The 18,516-nt window shown below is 35.6% G+C and overlaps 2 protein-coding genes across 5 annotated transcripts; one reads left to right on the plus strand and one right to left on the minus strand.

The window, feature by feature from the left end:
* Nucleotides 1-508: 508 nt before the first annotated feature.
* LOC129294260 (sucrose transport protein SUC4-like) lies at nt 509-6,984 on the minus strand. Of its 4 annotated transcripts, none has more exons than XR_008589336.1 (6): nt 5,969-6,983; nt 3,316-4,055; nt 2,986-3,049; nt 2,856-2,899; nt 1,438-1,674; nt 509-1,261 (listed from the first exon to the last, which is right to left on the minus strand). XR_008589336.1 is itself a non-coding variant. In XM_054932479.1 (6 exons), exons 1-5 carry the CDS (start codon nt 6,465-6,467, stop codon nt 1,510-1,512), a joined length of 1,512 nt encoding a protein of 503 aa, XP_054788454.1. In that variant the 5' UTR covers nt 6,468-6,984; the 3' UTR covers nt 509-1,174; nt 1,509. The 4 variants fall into 4 exon arrangements, 3 of the variants coding, with proteins under 3 accessions (XP_054788454.1, XP_054788453.1, XP_054788452.1); XM_054932479.1 differs by having other exon boundaries at nt 509-1,174; nt 1,509-1,674; nt 5,969-6,984; XM_054932478.1 differs by having other exon boundaries at nt 1,509-1,674; nt 5,969-6,984.
* A 4,619-nt stretch (nt 6,985-11,603) lies between these two features.
* Nucleotides 11,604-13,195, plus strand: LOC129294584 (protein ZW2-like). The gene is made up of 2 exons (XM_054933004.1): nt 11,604-11,682; nt 11,767-13,195. Exons 1-2 carry the CDS (start codon nt 11,604-11,606, stop codon nt 12,324-12,326), a joined length of 639 nt encoding a protein of 212 aa, XP_054788979.1. The 3' UTR covers nt 12,327-13,195.
* The last annotated feature ends 5,321 nt before the right edge of the window (nt 13,196-18,516 follow it).

The following is an 18,516-nucleotide window of genomic DNA, read 5'->3' on the forward strand; positions in this document are numbered from 1 at the left end:
CCAAATGCTTGGAAATTAATATACAAGAAACAGCGTTGTTTCTCTTTGTATTGTTATTAAGCGAAAAGAGATGGTATTGGAATATCAAAGCTGGCATCCAAATTGGCAGGTGCTGCCGACTTCTATTGGAAACAAGTAACGTTGCGATAATGGCGTGCAAAAGTAGCGTCATCAATCAGGAAGACATCTTAAACCAAGTTGATATTAGTGGGGGATCACACACATTTTTCGTTTTCGGACATAACATACCTAAAATGCAAGTTCTGGATAAGAGTTACAAGACACAGGAATTAACTTGATTTGGGCAAAAGTTTATGCTCTTCTAGAAGCATGATCAGATTCCCTAATTGTATCCGTCTAAAACTAAACCTTTCGTACCACCATAGAAAGGTGGACGCATTTGCAGAACTCTTCCCTGCCTCGCCGGGCCATTCACTAGCCCTGGTGCACAGCAGTTCCTTGCCATGCATATATTCCGTCAATTTCAAATGTGACCAAAATATATCTATAATCTGGTAGCTTATATTGACTGTAATTCTCATTGAAGGGTTGACACCTCACAAAGTATGGGAAATACAAGTATTTATTGACAATTATTAATAAAACCCGTCATCCAAGAATTTCTCTTTTGCAAGTGACAAAAATTGGAGCATTGAAGCAAAGTCTCCATCACGGTTTCAATCAGCACAATTCACATATTCACTGCTGGCCACTAAGCACATTCTTCACACAGACAAAAAAATCACACGTATGCTATGCATAAGATTCCAATACATCATTGATTGAATCACCTTCGCACAATGAACACTTCATGCGGAATAATTCCAAATCAACAGTAAATCATCTCGGTTGGAAAGTATGCTGCCTGACAGTAGCTTTACCGCCTTCTGAAGATGCTCCAACTCCAGCTAATTTGCCGCGGCATTTAGGCCATGAAAGCAACATCTTACACAGGTGGGACTGATTTGCAATTAAGAAATTCTTCACTCATTGCAGATAATCTCTTGTGCAGTATTTTGTGACAACTTTTAGTGTTGCATGCCGGCTAGGATATCTAAAAGAGTAGAGCTACATGACATTTATCTTGATCCTTGGACATGAAGATGGAAGAGCATTCACCTTTCTTGCACTAAACAGAGGATCCGTCATGGTTTACATACCACAAACATTCTGACTGTTCTACATAGACTGTTAAATTCATCAGGATCTCCAACAAGGGAGCAGGTTCCCAAAAAATAAAATGCCTCAGAAACCTACAAGACTAAAAAATTAAGCAGCTTAATAATGACCAATAAGACGAAAGCTTAGCCAAATGATACAATTGTTCATTAGAAAAAGATTGAGAGAAGAGGGAGGTTTCGTGAAAGTAAGCTCACGAAAAAGGCTACAAATACAATCAGATACAAGCAAAAATAGCTATGTACAAATTCTTCCCACCTCTTTATTTATCGCCATCCCCCTTCAAAACTCAAAAGAAACCAGTGCCATAATCAGAAAGAACACGATACCTCAAACGTGGGTTCTTGCCTTTTGAGAACCAGAGCCAGATCGAGGAATAGCCAAGACAGCTATGAGTCCACTGATAAGGGCTGCAATAGCTGCGACAGCAAATGCTGGGGAGTTTCCACCACCAAATAGCTGATCCCATGGTCCACTTCCCAGAGACACCACTATCTGTTAACAAAAAAAATGTATAATTCAAGTAGCTCCAAAAATAGAAAATGTACATAAAATAGGTCCTCTCCCACATTGTTTACATTTTCACGGAAGATAAGTCATCATTAACTTAGAAATACACAAAAATATTAAATGGTTTAGATGGTGGACGAACTCGTCTGCATAATTATTTTCACAACCTAGATATAATATCTCAATTGAACTCTTCTGACAATCAGTTGTTTGTCAATGCACCTAGATTTTTGTGTAATCTGAGCGCAAGTACAGAATATCCCCTACAACAGTGCGTAACTTAAAAGGGCTTCCTCTACTTCCTATAATAGCTACTTTCAAGCTTAAGGGTCTTATTTCAATTATGTTCTTCAGCAGATGAATTGGTTTTCACATCCAAAATGACAATTCTATTTCCATGTTAACAGGAGGGAACTAATCAGATTAACATGATGCAAGTCAAAGTATCATGTATTTATTTGCTTTACTTAGAAGCAAACTCTAATGCTGCCTAAGCCTCCTCCATCACAGAATAGTCGTATTTGATAAATATTTAAACTAGTGTAAAATGAAGCATCCAAATTTCATAATAAGAATGTCACTGAATGACCAAGGAGCACTGGTTTTGCGAGCAAATGCCCCTAAGCTAGAATAATTCTTGTTTTTGTATAAATCAAGACATGTTAATATATTCTAATAAAAAAATATTTTAATATATTCTCAATCCTTTTTAGCTCTTTAGGAATTTCAGAGGATAGTAATCAGTTGATGGCTAACATGTGATGCTTATCAGGCGGTTTCTAAGGAAGTATCAAATGTTTAGAGAAGCTTGTCTGTTAAGTTCTACTCATTTATACACTTTCACTGAGGAGGACTTCATCCTCTTTTCCATGGTCTAAGAAGGCACGCATCTAAACCTCAATTATTCAATTATTAAAATTATATATTTTATCGAGTGACATGAGAGCCTGAGACAATTGTTCTAAAACCATGAACAGGAGTGAAGCTTAATTCAAGAAAATTAGGTTCAATTATTAATGTAGTTGATTAACCTCAAATTGGCACCTACTAAGAATAAAAATCAATTTCATCTAGCCTTTTTAGCAATTCAACACCCCCTTAAAAAAATCCAGAGAGAATGACACATTTAACTAAAAGGATATTATGGAATCTAAAAGCAAGGATACCTGAGGGATCACAATTGCCAGATTTAGAACACCCATTGACAACCCTGTAAGTATCAACAATCAACATAAACAGTTCTTTAGTCACATATCCAAAGAAATTAACAGAAAAGGGCCATAAATAGATGCCCACCTTGGCCAAGTCCCAAAGACTCAATATGTGCTGAGATTAAGGCATATGGTACACTGTAAGTAATCTGAAATAATCATTGTGACAAGTTAGTTTAAATCATATGTGTAACATGCACATAATATCCAATTTCTGCCCTCTATGGGGCCACTTCCAAACTTGCATTTCTGGCACATCATGGTAGCATAGAAACAATTGTGTAGAAGAGTAGAAGACAATGCAATAACAATGGACTAAGACCTTTCCCCTCTCAATTTGAGTCAGAGAACCACTAGGGCATTATATATTGACCAAAGAGAAAAATGTGCTTAGCAGCAGATTTGAGCAACTTACCGCCAATGGGAACCCAAGAATGGTAAAAATTATTACTGCTGCTATCAAAATGCCAATTGGTGGTTGATCTTTGCCAAGATAGCCAATACTATTTGCGACATAGGTTACTACAAGAATTGCAATAAAGCAGACAGCCATTACAATGTTTGAGATTCCCCACAAAAAGCCAGCTCCCCGTTTCCTGCTTAGCCATTCCATGAGTAATGATGTTATTGCAAGAACAACTGAGTTCAGCAATAAACCAAGTGCCCCCATTCTAACTCCTGCATCATAAGTAAGGCCTTGATTTGGATCACCACCATAAATCTCCCGACCCATCCAATCAGTATCGAACAGAATAAATGGAAACCATCCAATCCAAGTCAGTGCAGTAACAGACAGTATTATCCATATAGGAGCTGAAAAATATTTAAATGTCCCAAGTAGCTCCCACAGGAAAGCTTCTTCTGCACTACCCGACTCTCCTGCCCCTTCTTCAGTATGGGCTGCCCCACTCAAACCAAGAGGTACTTCCCGAGCTGCTGCAACACTGATATATGTGGTTATCAAAATGAAAACAACATCGAGAAAGAAAGCAGACTTGAGATTCGCACAGCTAATTTTACATGCAGGGGTAACAGTGAAAGAGAAAACCCTGTACCAACCACTGAACGACCCAGTTGCATAGCCAAGAATGTTACCAATAGCCATAAACAGAGAGAAATAGGCATTTGCCACTCGTGTCCTTCGATGATCCTTGCCTACCATTATACAGAAGAAAAGGTCAAGACAAGGAAGAAGAAGGACGTCAATGTATTGTTGCTTCACTAGAGTAATCACTTCCATTTCTCAATGAATTGCAATTGACACAAAAACAATACTCATGGTCTGCGTTTTCACCTGGTTTTCCCTCTCCCTTGCTTTTTTCCCCCAAAATGACCTATTTCTATCCCTAATTAACGGAATGAATAACTGAAGTATACAAGACACATGTCTGGTCAAAAATTACAACATGGAAGATATGAGAGTCTAAATTTTCATTCACAAAAGCTTCCCCATGATTCGAAGATTACTTTTGCAATTGCATTTGCACATCTGTGACAACTTACAATAACCAAAGTTGTAACACATTAAAATAGTTTCGAATGCACAGCATAAATATTTACTTGTGTTCTAAAACAGTAACAAACAACGCTTTTTAGTGGTTTGCATGAATTACAGGAAGGCAAAGAATAAAAATGGAACCTCTTTTTAACATCTAATGCCATTATTAAAAGAATATTGCCATGAAAAAGTTATTACCCCTAAATTTATGACTACAATAACATGTGAAGAGCTTGTTTGTTTGAACTTATAAAAAAAATTATTTTCATATTGTCAAAAAAATATGATTAATTGTATAGAAATTTTATGAAAAGCAAAAGTTATTTTGTGTTTGGTCATTATTTTTTTTTAAAAAAAAATAAAGTACTTTTTACTTCAAATTACTTCTTAAAATAATTAAAAGGCACCTAGAATAGCTTCTTAGCATAATATAAAATCTAATTTTTTAATTCTAATTATTTTTAAGAGCATAAAGAACCATCCTAAAAATTCTAAAAATTATTATTTCTTAAGGAAAAAAGAGTAATTCTTTTCATGAGAAGAAAAAAAGAAAATTTATTCATCACTAGAGAAAGCTTTTGTTTGTCAAGTTTGGTGCAGCTGTTAAAAAGGTGATTCTTTGTTGCAATTTTTTTCTTCCAAAAATTCGAATTTGGCACCTAGTATAACCCTGAATAAACAATTGTTGGTTTTAAATAGGCGACAGTCTTTTCATGTATCATTAGCAAAATTATAAAGCTGTTGATATATATACAAAATGCACATGATATTCAAATTGAGCACCAAATTTCGATTTGCAACATCATAGCATGAGTAAACTTGTTCAAAGTTTGAGAGATTTATAGTATCTAATAGATAATTTAGAGCAAAAACAACTATTCTGGTTAGATCATCGATCTGATACTTCTGTTCGACCTGTTCTTCAACATCAATCAAGTCAATGACCATAATGGGATCGAATGGGATATCGAAGGACAAATTATGCTTAAAAGATTCCTTTTTTGACAAGCCGAACTTCTCATTGAAGTTCCGGAAGGAAAGGTGCATCTAGCTGCTAATTCATGGTATAAAAAAGAAGAAGAAGAAGAAGAAGAAGAGAATTAAACATGATGCTACGATGCAGTGCAAAGAGGGGCAAGCATATACAACGCGCTATTATACTAATTCTGGTTCTGTGGACGAGACCATTGCTAGCCAAAAATATGAAAATCCGCTATATCAGTTAGATACATCAGTAATCATTCAAGTCAACTGATGGTGCCGAGTAGTGATGAGGAAGTCAGATGATAAATAATATGAAAAGAAGGGGCTTGATCTTTGTAGAACTTCGTCGGTTGCTGACACAAATTGCAACAGTGTGCAGCCAAGCATCCAGCGGCAGAGTACGGCTATATCTTATTTACAGAAAAGCAATTACTAAAGTAATGCTTCGTCTTCGGAAGCTATAGCGTTGCTACTTTAACACCGGAGGAGTTTTCCAAAAGATAGTTCAGTTAAGGCTTTCATTGTCTCATAAGTCACAACAAGCACATATTCAATTATTTGAAGGCAGAGTCCGAGAAGATCTTACCAGTAAGATCGGCAAGCAAAGCTCTACAAGGACCTTGAGTCATGTTGTTGGCCATGTCCAAGATCCAAAACCCGATTACAAATACCGTTATTGCTCTCGGCCGAGAATTCTCCGTATCACCGAGCCACCAACCAATGTCAGCAGAGTGACCAATGACCAGAACGGCAATAATGATGGACACTGCTCCGACTAGGATAAAGGGTCTCCGGCGGCCGAACGTGCAGGCGCACTTGTCACTCATGTGCCCCACCAAGGGTTGAACAAAGAGACCAGAAAGAGGACCACATAACCAAATTATGCTAGCCCACGCGTGAGGAATTCCAAGCTGCTGCACATACGGCGTCAGGAGAGAGAGCTGCAAGGCCCATCCAAACTGAATGCCTCCAGCCACTGATGCCACCCGAAATAATTGCCTGAGCGGAACTCTAGATCGAGCTGGAGGCCGCGCCGATGATGGTGGAGCTCTGGACCGTTGACGTTGAGATTGGGGATTCGGCATCACACAGTCTGGCACTGTAACTCAGCCCACCTCCCTTCCTGCTATCCAGTGTCCCGTTGCTCGAGATCAATTCCTCGAGGCGGTACGAAATGACAGGGAGAGAGGGAAAGAGAAGCGGCCGCTTCACAGAGCCTCGCTGATCGGAATATCAGACCATGGAACAGGAGAAGATGAATAAGCCAAGGGTGCCTGTCGACCAGGGAAGAGCGTTGTACGTATCGAAACCAAACCTCGTCCCGGCACGTATTTACTGATCCATCGTCGAACTGATTCAAACAGAAGAATTAAGACATCACTGTTTTGAATTGATGGGAAAAAGATTCGGCCACAAGGGGCAAAATCGCGTGAATGCGGTAAAATGACCAAAATCTCATGCTGTTTTGTTGGTTATTATTTTCCCTCGCCTTTTTTAGAGGCTCCTAACGCGATCGACCAAAGTCCCAGAATTGGCAAGTGCGAGTCCTGCTGGGAAACTGGTAATGAGAAATGACAGGCTTGCCCCTCAGCGCGAGCACACTGGCGTTAATGAGTAAAACGACAACGAATTGAGATTGAATTCTTTCTTTTTGGGGTCCAGCTCCAGAAAATATCACAAGGACGCGTGTGGAAGAATCAAAATGCTGAGTGGTGGCTCTTCTTGGCCAGCGATCAAGGAACTCTTATCCAACAGGCAACGGCTGTACCCAATCAAGTTCTAAATGTGGTTGTCGTTGAAGGACTGGAAAAAGGATCCCATCATTCCCATGTATCCTTCCTTCTATTATTATTTTCGGGCCGATGAATCCCCCGCATCCCTTCATCCTGGCTCGTCCTGTCACATGATGGAGAGCTAACCGTTATTGTTGTTGTTTGTTTGTGTCAGCGAGCTCAAGATTAAATTATAGTCGCTCTCTCTTAAATTATAAAATATTTTTAAATAAAATTTTATATATTAATAAATTTTATTAAATAAACTTAACAACTTTATATTTTTAAAATAAAATATAAATTTTTAAAAGTACTCATAATTTAATACTCCCTTCAGTTTAAAATATAAAATTTTTTTTAATTAACTTTAATTCAAAATATAAGCAACTTAATATATAAAAAAATGTTACCATTTTACTTTTTACATTTATTAATCTAGATATTTGTATGAGCATATCTCTCACTTATCATAAATTGTCTTGGTAAGTTAAAGTAGGGATAAAAAAAATAATATATACTCCCTCACTTAAAAAATTAAGGTATTTTTAATTGAATCTCACCCTCCAATGGAATAACTATCTATTTTCAAACTAACCCTATCTTTTTATATTTACCTCTATTAAATACCATGCAATAAATATAAAATCATTTATCAATAAGAGCACATTAGAAAAAAAACAATGATTAAACCTCAAAAAGTTAAAAATGCCTTACATTTTTAACATCTAACTCCTTAAAAAATACTTATATTTTTCAGCGAATGGAGTATTTTTATGAAAATGTGAACTTTATTGGTATGCTAATTTTTCCTAAAAACTACTTATATTTTGAACCAAAGGGAATACATTGAAATGAGAATGGACAAAATTAATTAGAGAGAGGGAGGATAATATTATACTAAACTTATTTAATAAAACTTTAATCTCCTAAAAGTATCTTATATTTTAAAATACTAAATCTCTCCTAAAAGTATTTTAAAATTTAGAGCAGAGGGAGTATTATCATTTTTTAAAATAAAATTTGTATTTAGTTTTCTTGATATTTGAATGTTATATAAATAATCTAATCTGAAATCACACTCATTCTGTTCTAAAATATAAATCACGTTTTAAGAAATTGTTATAATTAAAACACAAGTTTTTTATAAATTTTTTTTTAATTTACCTCGTTTTTTATGGCAGATGTCATCAATATGGTGTTACAATTTAATAAGGGAAGTTTTAGAAGATTCAGGCAGTTTTGAAAAATTCAAAATATTTAACTAGCTCAAGCAAGTCTTACTTCTTCTGTTTTTATATATAAAAAAAAAAATTATAACACACAATTTTAAAAAGTTTATTAATCATAATAATTATATTTAAAAATAAAAAAAATTAAATTAAAATACTTTATATTAATAAATACAAGTATGCATTAATTATTTCACGTTAATATAAATTATAAGGGGTGATTTAAGACACGTATAATACTCTCTTCGTTAAAAAATATAATATATTTTTTGAGGAGTTAGATATTAAAAAATGTAAGACATTTTTAGTCCTTCGATATATAATCATTGCTTTTTTTTTTCAAAGGGTGCCTTTATTAACAATGCCTTTATATTTATTGTAGGACATTTAATAGAGGTAAATATAGAAAGATAAAGTTAATTTAAAAGTAGGTAACTACTTTATTGAGAAGTGAGATTCGATTAAAAATGTCTTATATTTTTAAATGAAAGGAGTAAATGCTTATTAAAATGAATAATTTTGTTTATATAAAAAAATAAATAAAAAGTGATTGTAAAAATGAAAGGAATATTAGTTTGAGTTAGTAGTAATTAAGAGTTGCTTGTATTTTGGGACAGATGCGGTACTACTATTAAACAGTCATCGTTGCTTACTAATCGCATCCAATGACGAGCATGATAATGCCGGTAGTGATTCAGGGAATTTCCTAAACATAATTGCAATTATTCCATGAGGTGAGATATGTTACGAATTGTCACGTTTCACATGAGCGTGGTGATCAGTCAACGTTAGACAATTCCAGAAAATTTCGTAAAAACTGGTGAATCGTTATTCCATCAAAGTTTAATCGCTGTTTTGTTTTAAATTACAATTATAGATATATTTAAAGAAAAATGCTGGACCTGTGGACAAGGTTATGGTGGGTAGGTAAGGTGGTGAACTCACAGGCTCGCACGATGTCAAAACGGCAAGTCCGGAACAATCAATCCAGCTGTCATTAGTACTACTTCAAGTAGATTGATGCCTACTTCCGACCTCGTCCTCACCAAGTATCACGTGACCATGACCGAAACTAACTAGCATCATGTGACGCGCACTGATACAGCGATAGTATTGCAGTTGTTGAAAGCTGATGAAGTATGGATATAAGGGCTCGGTAAAACAAAATTAAAAAGATGCTCTGAAATGCTGAGCCTATGCAAAACGAAGGCACAGTAATCAGTATTATTGATGAGTACGTACGTGTGCCCCATATATATTATATGAATTTAATAGATAAGTCAGAACGTTAAAATAACATTGTATGGGAGATATCGATACATGGACACGGAGCATGGACGAGTATGCTTTTTGGTAAAAACGCGATACAAGCGCGTTCGGCCAAAGCAGTCGATGTCAATGACCACCTCATTTGTTTGATCACTTATTTTGTCCTGCCTCACTCGATCATTGCGTTCCACTATTCACTGAAAGGGGGGCATGATTTTTTTTCCTTAAAAATCTGGGCTCTTTGGTTTCTAAATCTCAACTTTTACTTTCATTCCTCGCGTCCTTGTCACCGCAAAAGCCACGTGCTTATTGTTTCCAATTCAGGCTTAAAATAAAACATATCCCACCACTAACCAAAAATGCATGCATCCTCGTCCTTGTTTTCTTTCTTTTATTTTTTTAGAGACGAGGAGTGATCCGGCCACCGGTGGCGCGGGATGATTTTTTTCTTAAATAAATCTAGGCAGTGTTTGAATTAGTGAATTTTGATTTGGGCTTTAGATTTAAAATCTATATATTTCAAATTAAAATTCATAAATTTTCAAGTGTCCAAACAAAAAAAAAATTGATCAAAATTCAAATTCATATATATTCAAACATAACATAAGGGTATTTGATCAATTAAACAGTAAAGTTTAATCTGAGTTAGGTTCTGGTCCTGCTGTGAAATTTCATATTCTTTTGGGCTCTGGATGTAACTATGTTGCTTGAGGGTCGTTGAGTGAAATTCTCCCGACTCATATGACCCCAGGCCTGAAGAAAATCAGACAGAGGGAAGGCCAGCTAAGCGTTTTTGGGTCCAATAAGGAGCGTAAAGAGAAAGGGAAAGGCCCAAAGACATGACCGACCCAGTGGCGAGTGCTCAATTCTGGTGTGGGAAAGAATATGGCGGCAGATGAGGCAGGCTACATGCCATGAGCAACATAAAGCCCCCCTCATAACATAAATCCCCACTCATCACTCTCTGGATAGCCAACTCACTCGCTCTTCAATCACTCTTTCATCTTCGTGCCTCCACTCTCCACTTCCAACCACAGTTAAGTCCCTCATTTTATACCTCTTTAGCGCTGCATCTCTCTTGTCGACTGTTGCTTGTATTGTAATCCTCCATTCACACCCTCCTCTGGAAACATCGTTTTATCATCATTGCTTTGTGTCTGGGAGTGCTTTCTACAGACTCCCTCCCTTTAAAATATATATATATATATATATAACTATCTCATTTTTTACTTCATTTTTTTATTTTAAAATCCAAAACATAATATAAACATTTCAATAAATCATATCATTCACAAGTTATAAATAACACGATCCATTAATTATTTTTCTCTTCTTTTAAAAATGCTATACTGTATATACCTGAAAAGGCACCAGCAACTAGTTTTATTCACCCTATCGATACTTCTCTTGATCCATCTCGCCGCCTAGAGTGCAAAAATTTAGGCTAGTTTAGCTTGAGTATGTCGGTCAAAGGGAATACAAAAAATTGGGGGGGGGGGGGATAAAAGCAGAAGCATCAGGATTAAAATAAAAGGAATGGACACGTGCGCAAGGAACATTGACTCGCATCACAGGACAGGCTCCTGGGTGGTGTGATTCGGGATTCCACGGCGGGGGCGGGACGCGGAATTCCCCCCACCGCCATGACATCAACGCAACCTGTGACATCTCCTCCTTTCTCCAGGTGCCTTTTCAAATTTATTATATCTTCTTCTTCTTTTTTTTTTGGGGGGGGGGGGGCCGGATTTCAAATTTATTATCCAAACTTCGAAAACTATTCCATCCCCGTTTCGATCAAAATCCTTATGCCTTAAGAAAGACGATCTTTCATTTTTATTTTATATTTTTTTTTTATAACATCTAACAATTCGACGGAGAAGCCATATAAATAGAACGCCATTCAGCCCTCTGGTTCCCCCAGCCAGAGCAGGCGCTATAATAACCATTAACAATGGCGGACAGGTCATACCACCAGAATGTGCTGGGCTCGTTTCAGAGCTTCTTCCACGGATGGCTTTCGCGCCAACAGGGCTTCCTCGACCAGCTTCTCACTCTCTCCCTCACTCCCGACTCTCCCCTCAAAATGCAGCGACAGAATGCCCTGATCCAATAAGTCCTCTCTCACTACCACCAATACTTCCAGGAGAAATCCAGACTCGCCGACGCCGATGTCTTCCTCGTCTTTTCCCCGACCTGGTTGTCTTCTTACGAGCGGGCTCTCCTCTGGATTGCGGACTACAAGCCTTCTCTGGTGTTCCATCTGGTGGACGGCGCCGTCGATGATTTATCGCCGGAGCAGAAGGTGACGCTGGAGCGAGTCAGGGACGATACCAGGAGGGAAGAGAGGGTCGTGACGGGCGCAATGGCGAGTGTTCAAGAGATCCTTGGAGGGCCGTCGATGCTGCAATTGGCGAGGCGAGTAGGGAGCCTGGTCGATGGCGAAATTGATGAGCTGGACTCCGCGCTGGAAGTGCTGAAGAATGCAATGATGGGGGTGTTGGAGAGAGCCGACGAGCTGCGAGTGTCGACGGCGAGTAAGGTGTTCGAAATTCTGAGACCTTCGCAGGCGGTGCAGTTTCTGGCGGCGGCGGCTCAGTTTCAGCTCCGCGTAAGGAGTTTGGGAACGCGGCTGGACTCGCGATTCAGGGAGGGTCAGGCTTCTTCCCAGTCCTGATACTTCTGGCCTGTCCGGGTACCTATCTGCGTGCATCTTGAGAGGCCAGCACCGTCACAGTGAGGATCCAAAGCCGTCCAGCCAGTGAGGATCAGTTGAGCTTTCTATCGCGTCTCAAATACTCACATTTTCGCCTCTTAACGAGTTTCCTTGACTAGGCTTGGAAACCGAACCGGTCGGTGTTTCTTTACCGGTCTACAGTTTTGTCCCCTCCCCCATTAAACAAAAAACAAAAAAGAAGAGGAGGAGGAGCAACGCAGCTATAAATATGAAGTAATCATTGATCCATTTTGTTACGCATCGCACATGTTTGCTTCTTAAAAATAAATATAAAGATTTTCGTTGATGATGTGGGCGAGTCTCCTTCAAGGTTGACTTGTTAGAAAGAACGCTTTCGATGATGATTATATTAAGTAAATGAAACTTGGTCCTCTGGAGAGCCTATTGGTTGCCTGGAAGGTAGAGCCTGGCTCTTGGACTCGAATAAGGCGACTTTTTGTTTTTGTTTTTGTTTTTGTTTTTGTTTTTGTTGGAGTGAGGCTAATGGAGTTCCCAGGAACAAGTAGCAAGGCTCTGTATAATTGGGCCTTTTATATAATTTGCTTTCTTTATACAACGGGCTTCTGCTGCTTGAGAACATCATTCAAAGTTTGATGCTGACCTAAAGTTCCAGACAAGCTCGCTAAAGAAGCATTATCTTGTTCTTTTCTTTTCGAAGTAGCTCCTAATTTTGTTAGGAGTTTAATTTCCTTTGACGTGTTAGGATCTCAATCCCCTTCTTTGTAATTTTCTAGACTTTTGGGCTTGCCCTCTTTATTACAAAAAAAAAAAAAAACAACTTTGATGCTGACCTCACATGTTCACGAACAAGCGTCACACTGTGCATGTTTAAATATTACTTGTAGAAAATAAAGTGAATAAATTTAGGTGAATTTTTAATAGAATCAAAATTTAAATATAATTGATTTATAAAAGTGTGTTTGATATGGAGATAAAATTTTAAAATAATTTTATTAAATATATATATATATGTGTGTGTGTCTAAAATAGGAAAGATACATCGTAACAAAAGTGCGATGAGCTCTCCTCCATCCCTCTCCTTCACTGCTCCACGGCCAAGTTGCTGACGACAACAAACCATGTCCACCAAATCAAAACAAGAACCCTGATGGACAACAAGGCAAGAGCAAGAACAGTATAAACAATCAATCATAGAGCAAAGAAAAAATCCATAATAAATCAAAACTTAAAAAAATGAAAATGACATTATTAGAATCCAACAAGATTGAGGACGATGGAGAGTAGAATCGAAGATTGGAGGTAGATCTTTGACGTAAAGGTTGCCGATGATGAATTGGTTGTAGATATTTTGGCAGAATATAAAAAAATTTAGATTCATACATATCATAAAAGTGAAAGCACGATTCTCGATTCCAATTCAATTTTTCTTGAACAACAATCTAATGTACCAAACATGACTTTATTAACTTAAAAAACCCATTTCACAAAAAAAAAAAAACAATATTCTACTTGCGCTGAGATTCAAGGAACAAAAATTGTCGAGTAAGTATTCAATAAAAATTGAGTTCACCTTCAAATTAACATCCAAACACACCCAACGACGAGATACTGGTGGCAAAAAGAAGAGGAAGAAGACAGCCTAATCGGTGAGTAGCAATTAGGATTTGTATTCCAAACTTTCCTCATATTCGATCACGATCAAGATCTCAACTCCAAGAAAAAAAATATGATTTGGGTCGGTTGAAATGATATCTGTCATAGAGTACCAAATTTAATTGCTGAGTGTTTTTCTTTTAAACAAAAAATCGAAACTATCATTGGCATGTAATAATACATGCAACGAGCGGAAAGAGGGTAAAGCCTACCAAGGCTGGAGCCGAAAGAAAAAAGCTATGGCATTTAGCACCAGCAGGAATCACTCCGAAGTAAAATTGGGCCTGATCTCGAGTTTTTCGTGGCTTGGTGGGTCGGTTATTGGCTTATTGCACCGTGTTTGGGCCTCTTGTTTGTGGTTTCTTCTCGTGAGTCGTGAAAACACCAAAGAAGACGAGGAAGAATAGCAAGAGTCGCTGGTTTGGTGACAATCTGACCAATGGACCAATGGACGAGCTGTTTGGTGACAAGGGGTCTTTACCGGACAATAACTTTTCTTCAAATACGAAAGAGGGGGAGATGATAAAGGACCAATGAAGTAAAGGAGACAAAAGAAACGCAAAAGCGGATCATTCTAATGAATAGCAATATAAGAGAACAATATGATATATATATATAGTATATTTTTATCACACACGCGGACACAACCCATCATATTCATAAAATTTAAGGCAAGTACACGAGGTTTAAAGGGACTCTGCTTCGCTCCTCCGCGGCTCTGCTGTATTTTAGAGAAAATTTAGACTGTAGATTTAATATTTTTATTTTATTTTGTATTTATTAAATAATAAATTTGTGTGGATGACCCTAATTTATTGATGATCTATATTTAAATATGATCCCTAGTTTAAATAGTTCAGCTTTAATATGAATGATTCATATAAAAAAATTTAATAAATCTCATCAGAGTTTGAACAATTTAGAATTTAATATGGATGATTTAAATTTATAAAAAAAATAATAAATATGATCACCAATTTAAACAATTTATATTTAATATAGATGGTTTGAATTTAATGTTAAAAAGTTATAGAAAGTTATAATATTAAATCTACACTATATATTTAAATAGTCAATTGATAATAACTATTTTAACATTAAATTTGAACCATTAATATTAAAATTGAACTATTCAGGTCAGTAATCAGACTTGTTCAAAAAAAATTTAAATTTTTTATTTTAATAAATATAAATTAAAATTAAAATATTAAATTTGAATCCAAATTTTCTTTAAAATGCAGCGGAGTTGCAGAGGCACCGGAGGTCAAAGGAGCAAAGCCGAGTCTGGTTTGCAAGGCTGTGGGAACAAATTTTAAGATCTAAAAGAAAATTATTTAAAAAAACCTGATGTATCAAGACACACTTTATAAAAGGATTATTTAGTGCTTCAAATAAAGTATTTTTTTCAATCTCATTTATAAATTACATTTTTAAAAAATATATTTGGTCTCATTTAAAAGTTATGATGTAATTTTTTATATAATATTTAAAAAATATTTTTAAAATTATCATTCACGATAGCGAAAAAATAATATGACATCACTTTTTTAATTTATTATATAAAAATATATTTAAAATTTTATGTACTTTTATTTTTTATATTTTTTATATTGATATTAGTAAAATTGGTGCAAACAACTTATGAAGAGTGCCGGAGAAGAATGGTCATTATTTCTATTTTTTAATTTTACCTCTTTTATAAATTAAATTTTGTAGGTTATTGTATATTATGTATCTCTTTTCCCATTTTTGACAGGGTGAGATTAGAAGTTTTTTTTATTTTAAGACAAATTAAATAAGTAAATTGTTAGTGTTATTTTATTTCCTTTATTATAAAAAAAAGTTTATTGTTATTCCTTGATTTTTATAAAGTAGCTGAAAGTGTTTATAATAGAGATGAGTGAGAATATTATTTATTTATCTTCATATCACTTTTTTTAATGTTGAATCACACATGATATAAGTAAATAAATAAATTTTAAATAAAAATATATAATTAATATTAATGGTTGACGGAAAAAGCACTGATCAATGAGTGATTTTATTTTTTTCGTAACTTAGGGCAAAATTGCCTCAATTGCTGAGTGTCACACGCCGTCACGTTCCAGTAGTATACCAGCAGTTATTATTATTATTTTTAAATAAAATAGTTATTTTTGACATTGTCGGTCTCCCAAACAACAAGCTTCCAACATTAGATCCGCTGGAGATCCTGTTTTGACCCAACTTTTACCAGGTGAGATTTACCAGCAAGGTGGCAATTCATTAAGCAGGCATTGCCATTTTCACGGTCGTTCCTTTTTTTTTTTTTGGGGGGGGGGTGTTTATGGGTTGGATTGTTTGACTAAAATTGCGGACTATCTAGAACATCTTGGAAATTTTCATCCACATACATTCATATCAAATATAGTAAGTAATAACATAGAGTATAATAAACAATCAAAAACATAAAATATAATATAATAATAGTTAGAACAGGATTTCACCCACAAAAAAAAAAAAAATAGTTCGAACAGGAAAACGACTCCTGTATATTTATTTATCTATATTCATCGCTTGGTTTTGTCTTGCCCTCTGGGGGCACGTAATTATTTGTTTCTTCCCTCTCCTCTGCTTCTTTCTTTTTTTATGCCCCGCCCCCTTGTTATCCTTTACGTCAATATTAGCTGTCAAATCTTATATATATATATATATATATATATATTTCCTTTTCTATTTTATAAAGTATATGTTAATTAAATTACACACATCGTTAAAATTAATTAAATATACTTTATAATTTTATTTTTTAAAATATGAATATAAATTTTTAAAATATTTATTATTTAATATAACTTCAATTATTTAGTATTTTTTAAGGCACGTCTTCCGTGAATCTCTGGCGGCCAGATTTGTTTCAGAAAAATGATTGCTAGTCTGAACTCAAACCCGGGGGCTTGCCGTTTTCAGCATTTTACTTCCTTTTTTATTCCGATTATTTTGTTTTAAAACTGATTTAAAGAATGTGATTAAAAATGTAATTTTAAAAATAGTAAAGACCCAGCTGTATAATTCCAAACTTATACACTCGATGAGTTCGAAATTGCAAATAAAATAGACATAAAAAGCACGTACTGTTATAAAGTTGAATGATTACATCATTGATTGATGAAATTAAAGGGTAGAAAAATACACACGTAAAGTTGTTTTATTTGCCAAATAAAAAAAGTATGAATTGAGCTGGTGATCTCATTTCCCTTGTCTCTTCCCAATCCTTTCTCCCCATTAACGATACCATGCTTTTGTGGCTTTTAATCTTCTTTCTCCTTTTTCTCGCTTTATAGATCATGCATGCTCAATCATTTGGCTTCACCATCTCAGACTAATTCAGTGCCTTTTTTTCCCAGGTGAAGCATGAATAAGATAAGGTTGCATGTTACCGACTCTTTTCTTCTCTTCAATTCTGTGAGGGGAAGGTGGGGAGATAAATATTGGACACCCAAATGCTCATCCTGTTCTTGAGTGGCCAAGTGAGGCCGGGATAGGATGTGAAAGAAAAAAGAATGCCCACGTATCTCGTTGTTCCCAACTGAATCTGATTCAATGAACACGTGGCTCAGTTCTCAATATCAGCTTCAATTTATTTATTTATTTATTTTTTGCGTTTCTGAGTTTCACGGAAATTGGTTTGATTTGATCGCACTCGTCCTCTGTGTCTTTCCACAGTTGATTCTATTTCGTTGATAAAGAGAGCAATTGACGATCCCCCGCCCTTTATTTTTCTCAAAGAGATACAGTTACTCTAAAACTATTAATATGATTTTTAAAATGCCTCTCCCGTCTTATAAAGTGGTGAGAAAATGATTTATTTTTATTTTCTTTATAAATCATATTATTTCTTATCACAAATTTTTTCTTTTACTGGAATGAAAATACTGGTGGAGGAGAATATGCTATTAAAACTAAAGTATATGTATATTTAATTAGAACAAAATTATGTTTATTAAATTTTTATATGGAGTTAATAAATTTTAAAAATTTTCTTAATATAGGGAGCGATGTCTAAAAATATAAAAAAAATGTAAGTTATATGTATATTTATTATAGAATAATGCATTATAGCTGGCTAGCTAATGATCACAATCCGGGTTTTGTGGTCAAGACAGGAGTGGAAAAACTTGCCCGCGCCCCTTGCATGCAACAGGTGTTTGGGTCACCGACGCAAGATTGACCGAATATTTTCTTTATTTTTGTTCTTTCAGAAAAAAAGACACGCGAAAGAATGAAAGAACAGCATAAGAACCGTGATCCTCGAAAATACATCGTCTAGAGTTAAAAAGAGTATTAAATGTCTGTTAAATATAGGAATACATTACTTTGGATTGAAGATTGTTTGAAAAATACCGTATTTTCAACTGCGATTAATTTGAATGAACTGGGAAGACACAACAAAATATCAAATCCGCGACGTAACATCACAAATCCCATTAAGTCTTATTTATAAAAAAAAAAAAATCCCAGTAAATGAAGCTTTGGG

The sequence above is a fragment of the Prosopis cineraria genome, unplaced genomic scaffold, assembly GCF_029017545.1.
Source record: "Prosopis cineraria cultivar Desert tree isolate PC_DT_omini unplaced genomic scaffold, ASM2901754v1 PC15, whole genome shotgun sequence".
NCBI classification, from domain to species: Eukaryota; Viridiplantae; Streptophyta; class Magnoliopsida; order Fabales; family Fabaceae; genus Prosopis; species Prosopis cineraria.

What these genes read in the sequence shown, in the direction of transcription:
- LOC129294260 (XM_054932479.1), bottom strand. Translation starts at nt 6,467, where the DNA reads ATGCCGAATCCCCAATCTCAACGTCAACGGTCCAGAGCTCCACCATCA. An exon ending in TTCTTGGGTTCCCATTGGCG is followed by an intron (nt 3,050 to 3,315) that starts GTAAGTTGCTCA and finishes TGATTATTTCAG; the next exon opens with ATTACTTACAGTGTACCATA. An exon ending in TGGCAATTGTGATCCCTCAG is followed by an intron (nt 1,675 to 2,855) that starts GTATCCTTGCTT and finishes TTTTGTTAACAG; the next exon opens with ATAGTGGTGTCTCTGGGAAG.
- LOC129294584 (XM_054933004.1), top strand. Translation starts at nt 11,604, where the DNA reads ATGGCGGACAGGTCATACCACCAGAATGTGCTGGGCTCGTTTCAGAGC. An exon ending in ATGGCTTTCGCGCCAACAGG is followed by an intron (nt 11,683 to 11,766) that starts GCTTCCTCGACC and finishes TGATCCAATAAG; the next exon opens with TCCTCTCTCACTACCACCAA.